This window comes from Pezoporus flaviventris, unplaced genomic scaffold, assembly GCF_033815535.1.
Source record: "Pezoporus flaviventris isolate CSIRO_AGI_PZ_B2104156 unplaced genomic scaffold, CSIRO_AGI_Pfla_v1 ptg000015l, whole genome shotgun sequence".
Lineage (NCBI taxonomy): Eukaryota > Metazoa > Chordata > Aves > Psittaciformes > Psittacidae > Pezoporus > Pezoporus flaviventris.
This window is the reverse complement of record NW_026892563.1, coordinates 2064923-2085406: the sequence shown is the minus strand read 5'-3', so window position 1 is coordinate 2085406 and position 20484 is coordinate 2064923. Positions and strand designations below refer to the sequence as shown.

Sequence of the window (20484 nt, the reverse complement as noted above, 5' to 3'; positions counted from 1 at the left end):
TAATAATATAGACTTGAAAAGTATGAAAAAAATCATGTAGGAGATAATATGAGGAAGAACATGAATGGATTGCTCACATGGGAGCTACTTACAAGAGAAATAAAAGAAAATGAAGACTGTAACTTATAAAATCATCTCAGTGAAGAGAGCACTCCTGAGAGGCCTACTTCATTGTTGCCTGTAAATACTGAAGCTGATTTTCTCTGTAGCTCTTTACTCCCCCTGTGGGTTTTTTATGGATGTGTTTGGCTAACAAATATATCTTTGTCGTAGGAAAAAATTCTTCAGAAGTCAAATTCTCAATCTAGTATCTTGTACTAAAAGTTGAGGCATTACTACTTTTAAAGTACCAGAGGCTGTGCCGAAAGCCTTCCTAAAATACTGGGATGCTTACTGTTTTAGAAAAGTTGCTTGCATTTTTCCTGAAAACCTTGGAAAATGTGAAATATAAATGCATATCACAAAGGAACTCTGCCGAAGCAGTGGAAAGCAAACAGCTCAATATAGTAGGTTTTCTGGCACTGAAAGGTCAAGGTGACTTGGATGGGGAGCTCATACCTAGTGCAGTCAGTCTGGCATTGCCATGCCATTTCCCAGCCTGTAAAATCAATAACAGTTGCCCCCCAGCTAGGCACAGTAACGAGGTTTTTTTCTCAATCCTTGCTTCTTCCTATTCTAGCACAGTACTGTTCTCTGAACTGTTACTGTCTGCTCTGTTCCTGAGAAGTTGAAATACAGGTGCATGCAGCATTCCAATCAATTTCACGTGCAAATTGGTGTAGTTTATTTGTCTATTGAGAAAACTAGATATGAGCAAAATTTACAGGTCATTACTTCCGTGTGCATAGGGTATTTTTTCCACCTGATCAAGAGTCGAACCTAAGAAGTCATGCTGTCAGCTAGGTTGTTTAGTATGAAGTTGTAGAAGATGCTCACAGGGGTTGTGTTGTCCTCATTTCCTCACGCATGTTGTCATAAGTCAGCAGATAACAAATGGGATAATCTTAGCAGATAATCTCTCAGATGTACAGAGTAAAAGCGATAGAGTTCATATGTGTTGCCCCCTTAATAGGTTACTGTCCATTTGGATGTACTAGCTGCATAAAGAAACCGCAACACTTCAGGAAATGGCATTTGGAGATGCCATTAGGTATCACATGGCTGAACCTGCTATTTCCTCACTGTGGAACAGAAATCACTTTCCTGAATTTGTTTGCAGAATAGCCTTATTTTCTTCTACAGTTTTGCCCTGACAGCTATTTTTAACCTTCCTTATAAAACAGTTGTGGCCAGGCAGGGAGTTAAACAACTATGTATTAACAGTGACACAATTAACGGTGTTGGCAAATACGGGGTTTTTCTGTCATTTCAGTCTTTATCTGATCTGAGTTGTCTAACAAAGCTCTTCTTTTCATCTTGCCCTATTTACATTTTTGCCTACGTGGCCTTTTAATTAATAACTAATATTAGACTTTTTATTTAAGAGGTTTCACATAATCCGTTGGGCCACTGTGTCTGTTTAGTGGGTCCAGTGGAAGCTCAGTAGTTTGTCATGGAATTTGTAATCTTTGTTTGCCAACCATCACTACAAACCCACTCCCTTAAACTCCCATCCTGAGATGTTTGTTATATGCATTACATTTTCAAACTGGTAGTAAACTTTATCAGCTAAAAATACACATTCACATCTCACTTAAAAAATACCATCTCTCATTACAAAGAAAAGTTTTACAATGAGACTTTGATGAAACCTAGAGCTGATATGCTTAAATCAGTAGGATAACTTCTGGAAAGTATGCAGTCTGCCTAAAATGAAGGATTAGTTTCTAGAGGAAGCATTTGGGTAGACCAATACAAACCTGCATGCTTGGGGGCCCTGGCCCAAGCAGAATAGAGAAGAACTGTCCAGTCTAGCCACTCAAACAGAGAATCCTTTCTGCAGGAGGAATTAAGTGCAGGGGAGGAATGTTACCATATACTTCTCCCTCTGGTGACCCCAACAAGACATAGTTGAAGAGCATCCAGTGGCCTGCCATTTCTGAAAGGGTTCAGAAGCTTGAGATAGTGAGAGAGTGAAAGGGCAGGACACAGCCAAAGCAGAATTCTGCTTCAGGATATTTGAGGCATTTTGATGGGACTGAATCCAGGAGTTCTGAGAGAGTCATCTTTCACTGCCTAGAGGTTTATCACCAATGTGTTTCCTCCTCCTAAAACCATAAACCACAAGCCTTTTCTACCTTCACTGTTGTGTCTTTTCAGTAGATTTATTGAAATCTACTGAATCATTCTGACATTTGTATATTAAGTGTTGAGAATATTAATACAAGTAGCAAACTTGAATGTTTTACTTTTTTAATTCTGTTTCTGGTATAAATGATAAAGTGACAGCTCTTCATCTGCGTTTGTGAACTCATTTCTCAGTGGTTAACAAAATTATCCCCTCCCAAAAGAAATACTGCTATCTAGTGAACTGAGCATTTGTGGAGCATTTCATTAATAGGCTTCAGTCACCAGTGGTATTATATGTGTTCATTGTAGATTCACCTAAATGTGTAAGATTCTCAGTCTATATATGGCTTAGACCCATGATTTGACAAGGCCATATTCTGATGGTCCTCTAGAAATAAAACCTGCAAGTTGAGTGTCTTTCCAAGTTTTTAAAACAGTATTTGTATTCTCCAACACTTGCTTGTTTCAGATGCATGGCAAACCTGAGAAACCTTTTAAACTTAGCTTGTTAAAGCAAAACTAGAATGAGAACTATTTTGCACCTTATCTACTGATGTTTATTCCAAGTCAAAGTCTGCATTCTGAGAACGGTGATCTTTGCTGCTTCAAATCATAGAATCATAGAATCGTTAGGGTTGGAAAGGACCTTAAGATCATCTAGTTCCAACCCCCCTGCCATGGGTAGAGACACCTTACGCTAAATCATATCACCCAAGGCCTCATCCAACCTGGCCTTGAACACTGCCAGGGTTGGAGCATACAGAATCCCGTTGTACATAAATATATTAACATCTCTCAAATCTCACTGGCTTCTACACACAAAAAGAAATATATGCAGATTATGTACAGAAAAATACACATTTTGAAATTGTTGCAGGGATAAAATGAGAGTGCCTGAACTCCCTTCAGTTACTGAAAAAGTGTGGGAGACTTGAGACTGAACCTTTCTGATGGGATGCACTTTTTTTCTGTTTCAACAGGCCATCTTGCCAGTGAGAAGAATGGTGTTTCTTTCAGTGTACAGAATGGTGATTTGTGTCTTCATGACTTTTCAGGCAAACAACTTGTACTGCAAGAAAAGGATGATACAGGCAGCCAGAAAAGCCACATCTCGCTCAGAAGGACTTCAAAGAGGGGAAGCCTAACTTTTATCGAGAAAATGTGATTTCCTTTTAAACAGCATATTGGTTTACAGTGTGAAGTAGAGATTTACTTTAACGGTTTTACATAATGTGAGCAGACCAAGAACTGATTTTATTTAACGTATGGTACTGGAACTTCAAGGCAGCCATGCATTGAATTGACAAGGACAATTATTTAAAAAAAAAAAAAAAAGAAGAAGAAAAAAGGAAGCTACTATTTTGACAAGTTACTGTGGATGTCAAATTACAGCTGGCACATTTCCATTATGATTCTTCATTAGAGGTTTATTTTGACGTCTTTTTTTACATTTAAAAGAAAGTTTTGATTAGACTTTTTTATTACAACTAAATTTATCTGATATAATGCATAGTAGAATTATAGAAATGTAGGAAGTTACAGCTTGTCTGTAGAAATGATGTTAGCTCTAAAAATGTTAGCCATACAACCTTCAACTTTTTGTACGTTGTAGAAGCAAACTCTGTAGTGATGTACATAAACAGAAAAAAACCAAACTAAGCATCTTAGTGTTACTTTTATATTTATTTCTTGTAATATAAATTTAAATATTCCTCTGTATAGAAAAATAATTGGTATTTTGTTTTAACTTTTATTGTAAGTTTGAATTCTTCTTTAATTGAGATTATTAACATAGAATGAGACAGAAGTTGATTTCTTTAGGAAATGAAATCACTTACAGTGGTTTAAATATATTTACTAGATACAGAACTGTAAATACAAACTGTATTGGTCTTGAACCTTTAGCAACCTCTCAGTACACCACAGAGGGACAGAAACTGGATATCATCCAAGTGCCATGAATGAGGGAGTGATAAACAGTAGGTTATTAAGTACAATTCAGTTATGTTAGTGGCTTGAGTAAGTCAATGGGAACTTTAGTGTTGTTTTCAGCAGGGTCAGTATTCTACCTTAAGTGTGGTTCCAGAGATTAAACTCGCTGCCATTTCTCATTTGCAATGATAAAGTAGAGAAGTGGTTTTTTTTAGAAGAAAAAAATACACAGAGGGTAAATGCTAGCTGCTATATTTAGTAGCCATGAAATTGTTTGTTCCATTGTGTGGCTGTTTTTAAAGGGGCAGCTCTTGAGCTATGCTAGTGAGTATTTCTGCTTGTACTATGGCCCTTGGCTGGTTCCCTTTTGTGATTAGTTGTCTGAAAAAGCTGGATTTTGGCTCTTCATGCACAACAGCTGAAAGCCCCATACAACATTGTGAAGACTCTTCCTGAACAAAAATTAGCCTGAGCCGTAGTTGTACCTCTTCATTCTCACGCAGGTGCGCAGCTGTGGACACTTGTATTCTTGGGCAAAGGTTAGCTGCTCCTGGAGCAACAGCTAGAACAAACTGGGGCAACACTGCAGAGTACCAGACCCTGTAAAGGAGATTTTTTGAGGCAGATGCACAGTGGAGGCGAGAAAGGGCTTTGTTTTCCCAGAAGACTCGGTAGGGAGCCCTGGAAGTTCTCTTACCCACAAAAAGCATCAGATAGATGCCTCCTACCTAGGGCTTGGTTGTAGCTCAGCAATTGAATCTCTTCAGTACTCAAGCCCTCTTGTGGGTCTGTATGCAATGCACAGGTTCTTTTGGTCTCCTGTGTCTAGGACTACTCTGAATAGACTTTTAAAGTGAGAATTTTAAGTATTTGTTGTGTTTACCCACAAGGTTTTAACTGCATGTTAATAAAAGACTGTCCTGGCATGCTAGTAGCTGGAATGCATTTCTGTGAATGCTTTGACTATTTGGCTAATTGCCTTTGCACTGTTTCTTGTAAATTTATTTAATGTTCTTGTATTTATATTTTCAACTGTAAAAAAAAAAAAAGTTAATACATTTACAGCAAGTACAACACATAAAATACATAAACTTTGTCTTCTAGATAAATGTGTCGTTACAGTGGGCCATGTTCCAGTTCTGCAGATGACATGAGCTGCAGTATGTAACCTCTTGTAGAGGATGGTGACTAGCCCTTAGATTTATTGTCTTCCACATATTTTCCCTTTCGTGGTTCTAGCAGATCTGGTTTTAAGCAGAGAAAACGCTGACAGTGCTTGCCCTCAAGTCTGCTGAAGGTCCTCCAAAGTGGAGTTGGGCTTGAGTAATTAAATTCCTTATGAAAAACACATATTCCACTGCCACTGACCTGCTTGGAATCCTCCTCTTTTTCTATTTTTTGCACACTAACATATGTTATGATTCTTTTAATGATTTTATTTCATATATTTCTGGAGGGGGGTGTGTCTTTTCTGACTTTGCCACTTAAATGCACACACATAGTGTAGAAAAATTTTGCACCCACAGCAGCATATTATTTTATCTTAGTAAATGATTCTCATCATTAAACCAACTGAGAATGATTTTGCACACTGGGTGTCAGTATCCTTTTGGTCCTTGATGTCTTGTGCACTGCTAGCAGTTGAGCCATGGCAGTCCTGCACTCTGTGAAAGCCGCAACCCCTTCCCAGAGCACCAGGGGGTCATTCATTTTCTGTTGAAACACTCTGTGTACAGCTGGCACCACCCTGCTCAGCAAACATGTTCCCTATGCATGTGCAATTCTTTCTCTAAAAAAACAGTTGCCCTGAGCAGGGAGCCCATGCACAGCTTAGGGGAGAGGGAACAGATCCATGTTGTGGGACTGTGCAGCCTCCCCTGAGCTGCAGCTTCAGGGCTTGGGCTGATGGAGTTAGGAGCCCCTAAGTAGTGCCCTGTCCCCTTCCCACTGTGGGGTGCTTATCAGAATAGTGTCTGACAGCCACCCCTTAAGGAACAGGCCTCCTTTGAAAATTGTTTTGTCAACCATGCTGCCGGTTATACAGTCAATGAAGTCAGCACAGCGAAAAAGAACTGCAAAACTAACTCTGTTAATGCTGCAATTGCACATGAGGAAAGCAAAAAAGGCAACAGAAAAAAAAATCCTTTATGAAGTTCGAGTGAATCCCACACCTCACACCTCCAGCTACTCTGCAACATCTTTTTTGTGCTTCAGCACCCATCCACGCTTCCCATTGCTCTGTGATGGGGAGCACAGAGGAAAATCACTGAAGATTTCGGAACTCTAACACATGTAGGTTTGGGTTGGTTTGTTTGTTTTAAAGTCTTTGTCACATTTCTAAGGCTTGGTGTCCTTTGCCTGAGTGCCCTTCTTTCTGCTGGCTCCCACCCTACCTGTAGTCAGGAACTAGTGTGGAAGCACAAGACATGCCATGGCAAATTCCAAAGCACCCACTGTCTAATGCCCTTAGTGTGCATCATGGGAACAGTGGGTCCATTTCCATCAGAAATCTCTACATCTTTTTCTTCATTGAGTTGGAAAGCCAAGGCTAGGGTGTGAAGATACCTGGTAAAGGTACTTTTAATGCTAAAAAAAACAACCAATCATTAAAAAAAAAACAAAAAAAAACCACCAACAACAAAACAAATAAACAATGACAATCTTTTAAACCTTATGAATGTTCTGGCTTTTTGCACCATTATCATAGAATCATGGAATGGTTTGGGTTGGAAAGGACATGTAGTTCCACCCCCCTGCCATGGGGCAGGGACTCCTCACCCTAGACCATGTCACTCAAGACCCTGTTCAACCTGGCCTTGAACACTACCACAGATGGCGCATTTACCACTTCTCTGGGCAACCTGTATCAGCGCCTCACCACCCTCACAGTAAAGAACTTCTTCCTTGTATCTAACCTGAATTTCTTCTGTTTAAGTTTTAACCCATTACCCCTTGTCCTACCACTACAGTCCCACCAATGAAGAGGATCTATAAAATCGCCCTTGGTTTGGATCATTTATCCTGGCTTTCATCACTTGCCGCGCCACAGCTCAGGCTGCACGGCCTTGCCTTTGCCCCTGGCTGCTCCCCTGGACGCAGACATTCCCGGTGTCCCGGCTGCCGGCCGTCCCTCACGCTCACCTCCTCCTGCCGCCCCCCAGAGCAGCAGCTGGGAACACCGCAGGGAAAGCCTTCTTCTTCCCACAGGCTGAAATTGTGATTTCGTGCATCCCGCCCAGCACCATAAGCACCCTTGCTCTTTAGGGCTCCGCAGGCTCGCTTTGCCTTCCACCCCACCACGCCGTAGACAGGGATGGAGGAACGGGGGGAAGAGGCCGGACTCCCCGCTCCTTTCCGCCCCGCCCCGTTCCGCCCCTCCTCGCCGGAGGGAAGGCGGGCTGGCGCACCACCCGCCGGGGCAGGCCGGCTGGCCGGGAGGGAGGAGGCAGGAGGCAGCTGCCGCCATCTCCGGGAACTGCCGGGTCGATCGCTACGGGGGCCTGGCAAAGGGCCTGGCAAAGGGCCTGGCAACTGGGCCGGCTGAGGCGGTAGCGGGGCGGCCGCGGTGCGATGAGGAGCCGCAGCAACTCGGGGGTGCGCCTGGACGGCTACGCCCGTCTGGTCCAGCGAACCATCCTCTGCCACCAGGTGAGGGCGGCTGCCGCCGCTGCGGGACGCCGGGCCGGGGTTGGGGGGCTGATGGGGGACGCAGCCTGGTCACAAAAGGGCCAAGACGGGGCCGGGGGAAAAGAATCTCTTGCCCCCCCCTCGCGCACGGCCTCCGTTCCCGGCTGAGGGAGAGAGCCGGGAAAGCTGAGGCGGTGCAGGTCCTTGTGGTGCTCGCCAGCCGCTCATGTAAGTGCACATTGGCAGATGGGTAAGAAACGCACCAAGTCTGAGCTTGCAAACGATAATATTGTGTATAGAATGTGTTCGTGGTCATATGATACACACCCACCCGTTGTAGTGGTACGTATATATATATATACACACACATACCCATAGCACTCCTAAGTCCCAGTAACGTACGGTTTCCAAGCAAGGCCTTTGAAATGTGTCTGTCAGCGTCAGCTCGGGGTGAATCCAGGACAGAGCTGGACTCGCAGTGCTTTGTGCAGTATGTGTGCAGCAGTGCACGTCCAAGAGATTCCCATCCTGACCTGCTGCAGGGGCAGCCTCTGCAGCACTGGTGTGCCTGGGGTTACTTCTCATGGTGTCTCACTGCTCGGGCTCTGGGTCGTGGAGTAGGGCTGCCTGCGTATGTGAGCAGCCAAATAACAAAATGGTGTCAGGGCTGGTGAGGGAAAACCTATTGCCTGTTCTGGCTTTTGGTCAGCACACACAGAGCCATAGAATGGTTTGGGTTGGAAGAAACCTTAAATATCACCTAGTTCCAACCCCACTGCCATGGGCAGAGACATCTTCCACTAGACCAGGTTGCTCAAAGCCCCATCCTACCTGGCCTAGTGCTCTCTGCTTGTCCTCACTTCACCCAGGCAGGTTCTGAGGACTTTAAAGATTCCCCTGGACAGGGTGCTGGACATGGTCATGCTTGTCATCCAGATGATCCTTGAGGTTCCCTTCCAACCCAGTGTTCTATGATTATGTTTCTCACAGTGTGCTCTGCAGTGCCATGCTTCAGTTAAAACAGTCCAGTACATAAAGAGGAGAGCAGCAGGGTTTTTTGCATAAGTCAGTTCCCAAATATACTTGCTGAGAGTTACAAGAAACTGGAGAGCAGTAAAAGAAGAGGTTAGGACCTAAATCCACTTAGGTCAGTAAGACTGACTGTTGTTGTGGGCACGGGGTCCAGACACCTGTGGATTAATGTTTGTGAACTAATTGTTACAAGCTCTTTAGAAACAAATGCAAGAATATGGCATAAGTGGTATGAGAAGATAATTTTGCTCTCTTGCTGTGCTGGGGTGCAGGAGATGCTTTGAGCTGTGCTTCAGCAAGATGACCTTAGACAAGTCACTTTGGCTTCCAGTGTCTGTCTTGGTTTCCATATTTATAGGGTGAGGATGCTAATAACAGCTTCCATTACAGGAGAGATGGAGCCTCTGAGATCCAGAGATCAAACATGGCCCATGAAAGCTGTGCCTTAAAACTATGAGTAGTTAACAATAGCAAAAAGGGTGTAGCTTAATGGTAATGTGGGAGTTTATACCAGTGACATAGAATTTCTTAATTGCTATTGACAGTGCTTGGATGTGTTTTCCATTAAGTGCTCAATGCTAGGGAAAGTTCAGAGGTGGGCAAAGGACATAAGTAAGTTTTCTTTGGTGTGTGGAAAGCAAATCACAGTCTAGCAGCAGGTCAGAGGGATAGTGCACAGGGCAGTCCAGAGGGATGTTGCAATGTGGGTTTCTAGCTTTGTTTTCTATATATGTAGTCCCTATGGTTTTCCACTGCAGTAGGCTGAAAATGTTCAGCTTGAGTGAGGTGAAGAGATGCAGCCCTTCCTTGGGCAAGTTAGGACAGTTGTCTTTGAGTCACGTGCCACCCTTTCTTGCTTGGGAGCAGAATAGCCTGCGACAGGCTGGGCTGCTGCTTCACTGCTGGTGCTTTGCAGGTGCCTTTCAGGACAGCCAGGGAAGGGAATTTAATCCATTGGTTTGCCCACGAGCAGACTGGCAGAAGAACCAGGAGGCATTTAAGGTGCTTCTGAAGTGTTGCTGCTTCACACAGGGGTTGTGTGTGGCTGTGACCGTGTACCTCCGGGCCACAGGCATGCCATGTGTGCAGACCTGGCACGTATACTGTGTGCTCTGATGAGCAGAAGTAATGAGCTTGCTCTCGTAAGGGTGCAGCAGGGAGAACACGTGTGCTCAGGAACATTTTGCTTTGATAAGAAGGTGTTTAGTACACCAGGGGTCATGTTCCTCAGTAGCAGCAACTGATCTTGTGTTCATTCCAGTCACTCTAAATCAATGTCATTTTAGAGAAAAATTGTAATTCAGAATACGTGTGCTACCAGGCAGACATGCATTCAAAGCACAGTTCCGGATCCCTCACCAACATTGACAGTTTTCCGTATGTAGCATCTCACGGGGTTGGATCTGTAGCCTACTTTTTTTGTGTTTTGCAAGCACTGCTTTGTGCTAATCAGCACAATTGCCTGCAGTGTGCACAGGGGTAGGTACGATCCTGTTAAAGGTTGTACAAGGAGGGTAAGACCAAAGTACCAGCTCCTGTCCTGTGCCCTTGGGGATGGGGGCCAGAGGGATGCTTCATTAGTGTAGCTGAGTAAGCACTGAAGAGCATGACCAGAAGGCTGTTCTCAGCTGCTCATTACACTTGTTTATTTGATTGAGGTAAGAAAAAATGGAAATCTTAAAATATGTCCATAAAATAGCAAAACTTAATGTCTAGATACATTGTAAGTATTGCTAGGGTACTATAAGAGAAAAGCACACGGAGCTGGTAAGGAAAGCACCTGTGGCATACATTTACATATAACCCCAACTGTGCCATGTCTGGTTTCATGTAAACAGTCTTAGCTGCAAACTTTGCTAGAGCTTACTTCAGTTTTCATCTGATGAGTAAATGAGACAGATGTAAATTAAATAGGTTTTCAGCAAGATGATAAATGTGGGCTTAGAACCCCCCTATTTTTGTGCCTGTAATGCTGAAGCTCTTAATGGCATCTGGACCTCTGTAGGAACTGGTAGTGTGTTTTGGTGGGGTTTCTTTTGGTCTCCAGATTAGCAGATCAACTTGAAAATAGGATTGGGCACGATACAGCAGTTTAAAGTCTTAATCTGTCAATCAGCTTTTTGTAGAGATGCTTTCAACCCACATAGCCCATGGGTGCTGGTAAAATTCTTTGCTCCGTGTATCTGTATGTGCTGTGTGACTTGCAGGGTGAGACCTGCTAGTCCGGTTAGTGATCACTGCGTGGACATTTTAGCTGAGCTAAAATCTCTTTGATGTCTTTAGGGTTAAGCACACTCAGTGTTTAGGTTTTTTAGCATTTTGTAAGGGTTGTGCTTTTTATATGATGTCAGCAGGCAACAGAAGAAAGTAACTGTAGTTTTAAAAGTAAGGATTTTCTAAACAAACAACCCCAAACCATTTAAATATTAATTAATGTTGTGTTGCTCTGCTAGCATTCTGCATGTGCATGAGGATCAACATTAATGTGTTGTCAGTCCATGGGTGCCAGCCCAGTGTGCCCGAAGAGCTGGGACCTTCTTGTAGGTGAACCAGAGGCTCTGAAATGGTGATAGCTGCCTTAGGATGTGTTTAATGCAATCTCTTGAAGGTAGACAGGTACCTCCCTGGGGAATGAATGGGCTTTCAAAGTCTTGCATGGGACATTTTTCCGGGATTTCCATCTTGGTACCTGGAGGCATTTTGATTTTGCAACTGGCAGCCAGCCCAGCATGGAGGATGGGGAAAAAATAAACCAAAATGATTGTTCCTCAGGCAGCAGGGTGATCTCTGTCAAGCCAGGGCTGCAGGTGCAGAGAAGTTTGTTGTCCTGCATGGGAGGGAGGGGAAAAAAGTGCGCTCTAAAAATACTGGACGCGTGCACTCTGCCTACTGAAATCCTGTGTTTTGTAACACAGGCTCAGTGCTGAGGTGGGAGTAACCTGTCCTTTCTTTGCTTGCTTACTTCTTCTGTTACTCCTTGGTTTGACTTTTCAAGTTTAGAAAGAAGTTCTTTAAGCTCCTTGGATTCCTCTATGCTCTATTCCCCATCAAACATATGAGTTGGTGTCCTTTGATTGTTGCTTGGTTTGGGAAGACTGCTGTGGGACTGTTTCAGAACTACATGTATCTGCTCTCCACGAGCCACTGGACATTGCTGTATTTAAACCGTAACAATAACACTGGCTGTGCCCAGTCATGTGTGTCAGGCTGTCACTGTTTTCATGCCCAGCTGTCACATGCAAAGGAAATTGTAGCTGAAGCTCCTCCCTCTCAAAACTTCTGTCTTAAAAATAACTAAGGAAGGAGTTGAGTGAACCAGTGTGTGGCAGAAATGAAAAACTGGTGTATGTGTTCTTTTTAATTTTACTTATCTTTATTACTGTAATCTTTGCCCCTTGTCACACCAGCCCTGTGCACTGAAATGTTCTGTAAAAGCTTGATTTGATTGAAAGCTCTATTGACCTTTTGCCTCCCTACCTCATCTTTTTGTTAGTGAAGAACATACAGCTGAGAAAGATGGTCTTAAAAACTAATGATAGTGAAGTGATGGGAATTAATGATGCAGTGAAAAATTTATTGGGGAATTTGGGATGCAGGAGGCTACTCAGTGTGCTGTTTTTCCGACAGTGCTGCTTTTCAGTACCGTCAGAATTTCTCTTCCTGTTCATTTTTCAAAAGAGGCTACTTTTAAAAAGGGCTTTGCATGCATTTGTGCTTTACCTGTCATAAACCCAGCAGGTAAATAATAGAAATACTGTTTAATTTCCTAGAAGGGAAGTACTGCTTTTTTACTTCCTCAAGATCATGCCACAGACCAGTGCATAGAGAAGAACAGATCCAGACTAAATTTCTAATGTTAAGTCAGTACTCTCTTTTCCTTACAAATATGTAAAATTGAAATTCCTGTTTCCTCAATGTATTTAAAATTTTACTCGGTGACTTAGTTAATAATCCTATGTGGGTTTGGGTGCTCAGCCAGATGCTATAAGCTTTACATCCTGAAGTGTTCACATACATTTTGTATTTCACTTGTGTGAGTTTGGGAAAAGAAAGATGGGACCTCACTTCTGTTTCAAAATTCTGCCCAGTTATAGCATGCAATCAGTGTGAAATCATCTTAGGCTCTCTTTTGTTTTGTTACCCTTTGATACAGAAAGAACTGGTGCTTCTTAATACAGATAATGATGTTTGTTCTTTATTCTTTCTGCTGTGGTTAGAACCCAGTTACAGGGCTGCTTTCAGCCAGTACAGACCATAAAGATGCTTGGGTACGGGACAATGTCTACAGCATCCTGGCTGTCTGGGGGCTGGGGATGGCTTATCGGAAGAATGCAGACCGGGATGAGGATAAAGCCAAGGCCTATGAGCTTGAGCAGGTATGTCAGAGTTCGGCATGAACCAGTTAGTGCTGTTTTTTTCATACAGTAGTGATTTTGATGATTGATTGGCATACATTGCTGCTCTGTCTAGGATCTGGCAGGGTTTTTTCAGCTCGGAGTACATGTCATGTTCCTGCGGGTGCAGGGTGTGGTATGCAGTGTTTCTGGCAGCCTTCCAGCAACCAGGAATGTGGGTGTCAGAGAACTGGGTGTCAGAGAGGCTAACATCTGAGTTAAAATATAAACAAAACAAAACCATGTAGGAGTCAAACTTCCATTGTTTGGATGATTGTTGAAAATTAGGCTCCTGAGAGATTTTATGCCCATATTTACAAGCCTCTGATTAAACCTTGAGATCCTTCATGAGCAGAAAATCCAGCCTAGGTTGCTCGGACCCCATAGGAGAAGCATGGCGGTTTAAGTAGTAGTCTTGAAAATTTGCACTGGTGTCATCTCAGAGAAGGTGTACGTGATACATAAACGTGTTTGATCAAATTAAACAAGATAAAGATCTCAAAAATTGGAAGACTTGTGTGCTGGAGAATTGCAAGGGGACGTCAGTCACACTGTTAATTTCTGTAACCTGGAGCTGGGAAAGTGGGCATCAGAAGTGAGAGTGCAAAGTTGGGTTAAATGGGAAGTGAGGAGGTGCTGGCATTGGTGTCCTTCTGTTTTGCAGGCACTGGGTAAATTTTATGCTGACATTTACCATTCAAACGAGGGAGATCTGTAGTGGCAAAATAACCTTGACTCAGTGTGCACAATCATATTTTGAGGCTATAATAATTTTGGGGTGAAAGGATGGGGGTGGTTTTCATGTAAGGCAAGATCTTGTACTTCTCTTTGTACACACTAAAGGCCTTTTCCTTACATTAGTCATCTGCTTTCTGTTTTATAAAGAGCAGAAACAGCTCAACAGGTTTTCCAATCATGTCGATGTCTTGCAATCACCTGCCAGTGTTCCCTGGAGCTGTCACTCTAAAAATAATTACTATTATTATTATTGTTACAAGACACAGCATTCATCTTGCTTCTTAGCTGGATAGGAGGACCACAGAGAAATGCTCCGTTGTTTAGAGATGGTCTTCGGGAAAATACTTGCACTTCTGGTCAGGAATGTGGGAATAAAATACAACCATTATATTTGGTATATCTGTATCTATATCTATATATGAAAAGGCATGTAAGGTATTTCAGGCAAATACACATTTTTATTCACCTTTGCCAGAGCTTTAGTAGGAGGTGTGAACTTGATCACTTTTGAGTATTGTTTGTAACAGCTGCTGTGTGAGGGTGTCACTTGTCTGTTTTGTTCCCACAGAATGTTGTGAAGCTGATGCGGGGACTCTTACAGTGCATGATGAGACAGGTAATGTCATGATTTGAATTAGTACTCCTTGTGTTTATAAAGCATCTCATCCAAAGCATGTGTTTCTTGTGTCTTTTGCATGTGTGTGTAGATGGAGGTCTGGGGAGTCTTTTTAAAACTCTTGAGCAAAGCTCTGATTGTACTTGCACCTTTTTGAGATAGTGCTTGTAGCAAATCATGGTTTTGCCTTTGTCAGCTGATTTTCACCAATATGCATACTCGTAACTAAGATCTGAACTCAACAAGGCAATTTCATCTCATTCTTCCCCAGACAGATGTGAATTTAGATGGAGTCTAAAGTTAGAGTTGCATTTAAGCACTCTGATCAATCAAAACACACTGAAGTGAGGTAGCAGGGATCAGGACCTTAAGTTTCTCGTGCCTAAGAAAAGTTGTTCATTTTGACATAGTTTGGAGAATTTATTCCAAAATGTTTCAGATTTGAAATTTGTGGTGCTTTTTAGGTAAATAAGGTAGAGAAGTTCAAATGCACACAGAGTACCAAAGACTGCCTCCATGCCAAGTATAACTCTGCAACTTGTGCCACGGTGGTTGGGGACGACCAGTGGGGGCATCTACAAGTGGATGCAACTTCCCTTTACCTCCTCTTCTTGGCACAGATGACTGCATCAGGTAAGCAGAAGATATTTTAGCCTTGACGATTGTTGCAGTCTTTTTCTATTCTAGCCTTCATTTAAAAAAGGAGAAAAGTTGTAACTAGCTGTGAAGATCTTTACATAATTATTACTCAGAATAAAGTAGTATTTCTCTGGAAAAGAGATGTGAGTTAGGATTTCATGTTTATAGTAACTGGCAGTGTCCATTCCCTTGATGTTTGTTGGCATATAAATACATGGAATATTCAGAGTTGTGTCAGAGGACAGTTTTGTGTTTGAAGACTACATAGGGTGTCCTGATGGACAACCAGGATTCTTCAGAGAGTGGTGACATTGAGCCAGGTGCCACCAGTGCCATCTGTGTTCCTCTTCTTGCTGGCACTGTTCTAGCTTGTGTTCTTCTCAACTGTACTTCTGTAGGAATAAGGATATGTTTCTTTATGTGTTTTTCTATCCTCACAGCCCTTTGCCATTGACCCCTGCAGAGCAGGTGCCTGGGTGTCCTGGTGGTCTCTTGATAGAACACTTAGCAGGCGGAGAGGTGGAGAACTGTAGGAATTGGGATACTCTCCAGAGCTGGTGCAGAGGTTTCTCCTTTGTACCCACTGTGTCTGAATGCCACCCTCCATGGGGTGGGTTTTGGTTTGTCTTTGAAACAATGTGTATTGGTGGCATTTGAAGTATTTTGTCAGTATTAAGTATTGAGTCTTGCTGCCTTATTTTTTGAAATCAGCATGAGTTTTTTCCATTGATTTCAGTGGGTAGTAGTTGGTAGCAAATAAACAAAAGCATGAAACTCACTGAAGAGTAAATATTTCAGTTCTAACACAATATAATTACTCTTTCCTTCTTATAACCAGGGTTACGTATTATCTTCACCCTTGATGAAGTTACCTTTATTCAGAATCTTGTTTTTTATATAGAAGCTGCCTACAAAGTCGCTGTAAGTAGTTATTTGGATGTAAATCACCCAAACACTGCTCAGATGTGGGTGGGAAGTTATTTATTGATGGAGAAGGAAAATACAGACTTTTTCTTCCATGAGAAGATAACAGAACCTGTCAGTACTTTGCATTGTGAGCAGCATTTTGGAGATGGTGGGAGGACTGTGGAAGATTAACTGCTGCCTTGGTGAGGTATACTTGTTTTATCATAATGATAGTTTTTCTTTATTGATAATTAAAAATATTTCCCAATGTCACATTAAAATCTTACGGGACTTTCTAAAAAGAGCAGAGTGTTAATAAACTTTCTGGAAGGTGCCAAGTTGAAGGGGCACAGGGAGAATCATGCACAGGGGAAAAGATAAAGGGTTTTGTGTACTGTGAAGACAGTGATTCATGACTGTAGACCTGGTCCTGCTAGGATGTGTTTTTATGTGCTGCTCTTTAAGCCCTAGGAGGAGCTCTTTAGAGACTTGGAGCATTTTTGTTTTGGTTTAGTTTTGATTTATTAAGGCAAATAAACTGATTTCATGCAGGGGTCTGGTTTTGTTGTGGGACAAAACACTGGTTTTATATATAATCATGCCAATTTTTTCTTGATGATTTTGTTGCAGGATTATGGAATTTGGGAACGTGGTGATAAGACAAACCAGGGCATCCCTGAACTGAACGCAAGCTCCGTAGGGATGGCCAAAGTAAGAATGTCTTCCTGACACCACCTTCATGGCTGTTCTGTCATGCTGAAGGGCTCTGACAAACCTGATGGCTTCCTTTCCATCGTCTTCTTGGCCACTGCGATAATTAACTGATTGTATAAGAATTTTTGTTTGGGTGTAAGAGAATATTTTTTAGTGTCAAATCATTGTGGTAATGGCTTTCATTGAAAGACCTCAGCACAGTTGTTCTGGACATTGCAAGAAGGGTACCAGATTCATTGAGCCATGAATCTGATAAATTCAGTGAGGTGCAGTCTCATAAAGTGGCCTCTGGTTTTCTGTCCCTTCTTTCATAGTTCTCCTGCCCCAGTATTATGTGTGATACTTTCATGGTACGATTAGGTCAGATGTAAATCCTGAAAAACAGCAGAGTATCAGTCTAAGAAATTATTCACAAGTAATTTAGAAAGAGATATGAGTAAAGATGTACTTAAAAGGAAGTGGATATTTCTAGTTCCCCCGTAGCACAAGGTCACAGAGATACTAAATGAAGCTCAGAAGGCCATGAATGTAAATATGCAGTCAAAAACTACCTTTTTACGTGGTGTCTAGGTGGCTCACACAAGCTAATTGCCATAAAGGTCAGAGGCGTAGTAGCATTTCAGCAAGATTTATTAGTTACCAAGACCTTGGTGGCTACAAGAGACAGTAACTGCTGGTCTTGGCCGCAGTTCAGTTGAATAGTAGTGGGGCAGTGTCCATGGGGGAGGTTATTCCTTAGGTGTCCAGTATGAATGTTTTTGCCCTGAATATTCTGGCATGGGTTGCTGTGGTCTCTGCATGACTTCTGGGCATACTGATGTCAGGACAGACTGACAGCTTTGCTTCTCTGTGCCTCTGAGTTCAGTAAAAGTGCTGTTTGGGGTGAGGACTGGGGAAGGCATGCTGGTGGCGCTGCTGAGGAGGTGCAAGGTAGATGCTTTTTCTTCAGTCTGCCTCAGGACTTATCCTCCCTCTCAACATTTCTCTCCTGTATCTGCTTTGTGTGGCCATCTGTGGCAGCAGTACCACACACAGCATATGCCTTTGAGCGGATCTCAGTGTTTTTTCTGCGCCTTTAAGGAAGCCCATGGTCCCAGCTATCAGTTCCTCAACGGGCTTTTCTGCTGCTATCAGGAAAATCTGCTGCTGTAACACTCTGCTAGAGAGAGGCACTCTATAGAGCCAGTAAACCCATGTTTGTGTTGAAAGAAGAAAAATACACATGCACCTCTGCAGAGACATAAGGCAAGTTGTGCTGTGCAATCTTTGTCAGAGATTGACATTACCTTGAAGCTGCAGGGCAAAAATGGGCATGGAGCAGCATTCAGTGCTGCTGCAACCCTGTGAATATGCATTTTGGAGGAAGGTTCTGCTAGCCTGGCTATGGCTGTCTGGTTCTAGATCTCTTCTTACCACATTCCCTGTGTGGTGCTGCACACCCCACTTCTTCAAAGCCAAGTTTTGTAGCCTGCTAGGTTAAGGTGGCAGTGTCCAAATGAGGGCAGTGTTTGGGCTGCTGCTGTCTTTGCTGGGCAAATGCATTATGGCCAAGAGGTATGAGATGTGATGATTCACCTGTTGACATAGAGCATGCTGTGCCTCAGTTGGCTCTGGAGAGAGCAGATATCTCATTTCTCTTTCCTTTGGAAATGATACTATCAGAGAGACAACAGTACTTTCTTCTCAGGGCAGCGGCCTCTGCTGATTCTGGGTTGCCTTGAGCAAGCCTTCCTCTTTGAACAGCCCTTGGTGAAGGAGGAATTGAAAAGCCACTGAATGGGGGTTATTTTGGAATATAGCATTTATTACTAAGTATTATAATGTTTAGATATTATCTCAGTGGAAGCCCAGCTCTCCGTTGTTATGCTTTGCCTTTAAGTTGTAAGAAGGATCACCAGCACGTCAGCCCTGTATCCTACTAGCAGGAGGACAGAAATACTGTTTCTAAAGTATTGCCAAGCATCTCTTTGAAGATGAAAAAATGTCTGTTAGCAAACTTCCATCTTATTTTCCTTCAGAGGATAAGCACTGGTGCTAGAGTGTATACTTGGCTTAAAATGTATTTAATGATTTTTTGCTGTTATTTGGGTGTTTTTGAAGGCTGCTTTGGAAGCAATTGATGAACTAGATCTTTTTGGAGCTCATGGAGGACACAAATCAGTGATTCATGTTCTTCCTGATGAAGTAGAACATTGTCAGGTAAAAAACAGTCTTCTGTTTCCTTTGCTAGGGCAAACCCCAACACCTCTCTCCTTTCTGTTTTTAAATGAAATCTTGATTAACTGAACCAAGAACTTAATATAATAAGGATGGCTTCAGACTATGCTTTTCACCCTGTTTCTAGTAGATCATGTGAAAGTGAGTGTTACGAAGATTCTTGTTCTAACTCAGTTAAAAATAATTATGTAATGAGTATTCTGTCTTTGCAAATACTGTAGTCTATTCCATTTGCACTTGACACAGTCTTTTGAAGTAGGTAAGTTGTGTTACATCCCTTTCTTCTGTTCTTGTTTTGCTCAGTCTATCCTATACTCCATGTTGCCAAGGGCGTCCACATCAAAGGAAATAGATGCTGGCCTTCTCTCTATTATTTCTTACCCGGCTTTTGCGGTGGAGGATCTAAACCTAGTTAATGTAACCAAGAGTGAAATCATATCCAAATTGCAGGTAAGGAATTCCTTTATTTTTATTTTCCAAAGGTAAAGAGAAGTAGAGCCTCCTTTTCTTAACCAGTAATCCTAATTAGACAAGGGTTACCAGACTTGGTCCATCTGTGTGGGGAAGAGAGGAAGGAAAATCCCTAGGTGACGCTTAAAATTCAGCACATAACTTTTATGCTGGCGTTAGTCTGTGAAAAAGAACAGTATGTGAAGTTTTGTGTACCTTTGTCTGTCTTTACAGGGCCGCTATGGCTGCTGTCGCTTTCTCCGAGATGGTTACAAGACACCCAGAGAGGTACTTCTGATGTGTATTTCAGTTAGGCATTAGAAAGAATTTTATTTCTTGCTTGTAGACATTTATTGTGTCATTTACATGAAGGGGTGAAGTTCTCTATTGCTGTTAAGACATCTTTGGATTTGGATTTTGGATTTGGAGGCAATCCAGGTGTCCACCATAGAAATGACACACATCTGAGGAGACTAAGGGTTTGAAAAACAATTATTAATAGCAGAACTTAATTCCGTAAGAAAAGAACCCTTAGATATGCTTGTGGTGCCTAAGCAGAAGTGGTGGCTGAAGTGTCCAAGAATATCTTTGAACTGAGGCAGAGCCAAGATTATTTGGGTGACACCTAAATTCTGAGACTGGGAAGGGTTGATTTGTCTAGGGAACAATGAAATGAGTTTGAAACTGAATGTGAAAAAGAACTCAAGAGTCTGAATGGGAACTATTTCTGGTGGTTTTATTGGTTTCTTGGTTGTAATTACTTGGATAAAATAGGCTGCTATTATGCTTGGAATATGAGTGACTAATTTAGCGCTGTGACTAAACAAGTACGGTTGAATTTCTAGGACCCAAGCAGGCTGCACTATGATCCTGCTGAGCTCAAGCTCTTTGAGAATATTGAATGTGAGTGGCCAGTATTCTGGACATACTTCCTAATTGATGGAGTATTCAATGAGGATAAAATTCAGGTAAGGAAAGAAGAAATCACAG

The 20484-nt window shown here is 42.4% G+C and overlaps 2 protein-coding genes across 7 annotated transcripts in view; both read left to right on the top strand.

The window, feature by feature from the left end:
* The window catches only part of ADGRG2 (adhesion G protein-coupled receptor G2), a 50351-nt gene extending 46784 nt beyond the window's left edge, over nt 1–3567 (top strand). Inside the window, exon 27 of the mRNA XM_061453212.1 lies at nt 3210–3567. Coding sequence (XP_061309196.1) covers nt 3210–3394 — 185 coding nt within the window. The 3' untranslated portion in view covers nt 3395–3567. The remainder of the gene's footprint in view (nt 1–3209) is intronic.
* A 4102-nt stretch (nt 3568–7669) lies between these two features.
* Nucleotides 7670–20484, top strand: part of PHKA2 (phosphorylase kinase regulatory subunit alpha 2) — a 60365-nt gene continuing 47550 nt past the window's right edge. For all 6 annotated transcript variants that reach the window (XR_009743373.1, XR_009743374.1, XR_009743372.1 and 3 more), the window contains exons 1-10: nt 7670–7809; nt 13038–13196; nt 14521–14568; nt 15033–15201; nt 16046–16128; nt 16744–16824; nt 18928–19026; nt 19348–19494; nt 19729–19782; nt 20340–20462. Coding sequence is in view for 2 of the 6 variants with exons in the window: in XM_061453199.1 (XP_061309183.1) it covers nt 7732–7809; nt 13038–13196; nt 14521–14568; nt 15033–15201; nt 16046–16128; nt 16744–16824; nt 18928–19026; nt 19348–19494; nt 19729–19782; nt 20340–20462 (1041 nt within the window). In the remaining 4 variants the exon portion in view is untranslated. The remainder of the gene's footprint in view (nt 7810–13037; nt 13197–14520; nt 14569–15032; nt 15202–16045; nt 16129–16743; nt 16825–18927; nt 19027–19347; nt 19495–19728; nt 19783–20339; nt 20463–20484) is intronic.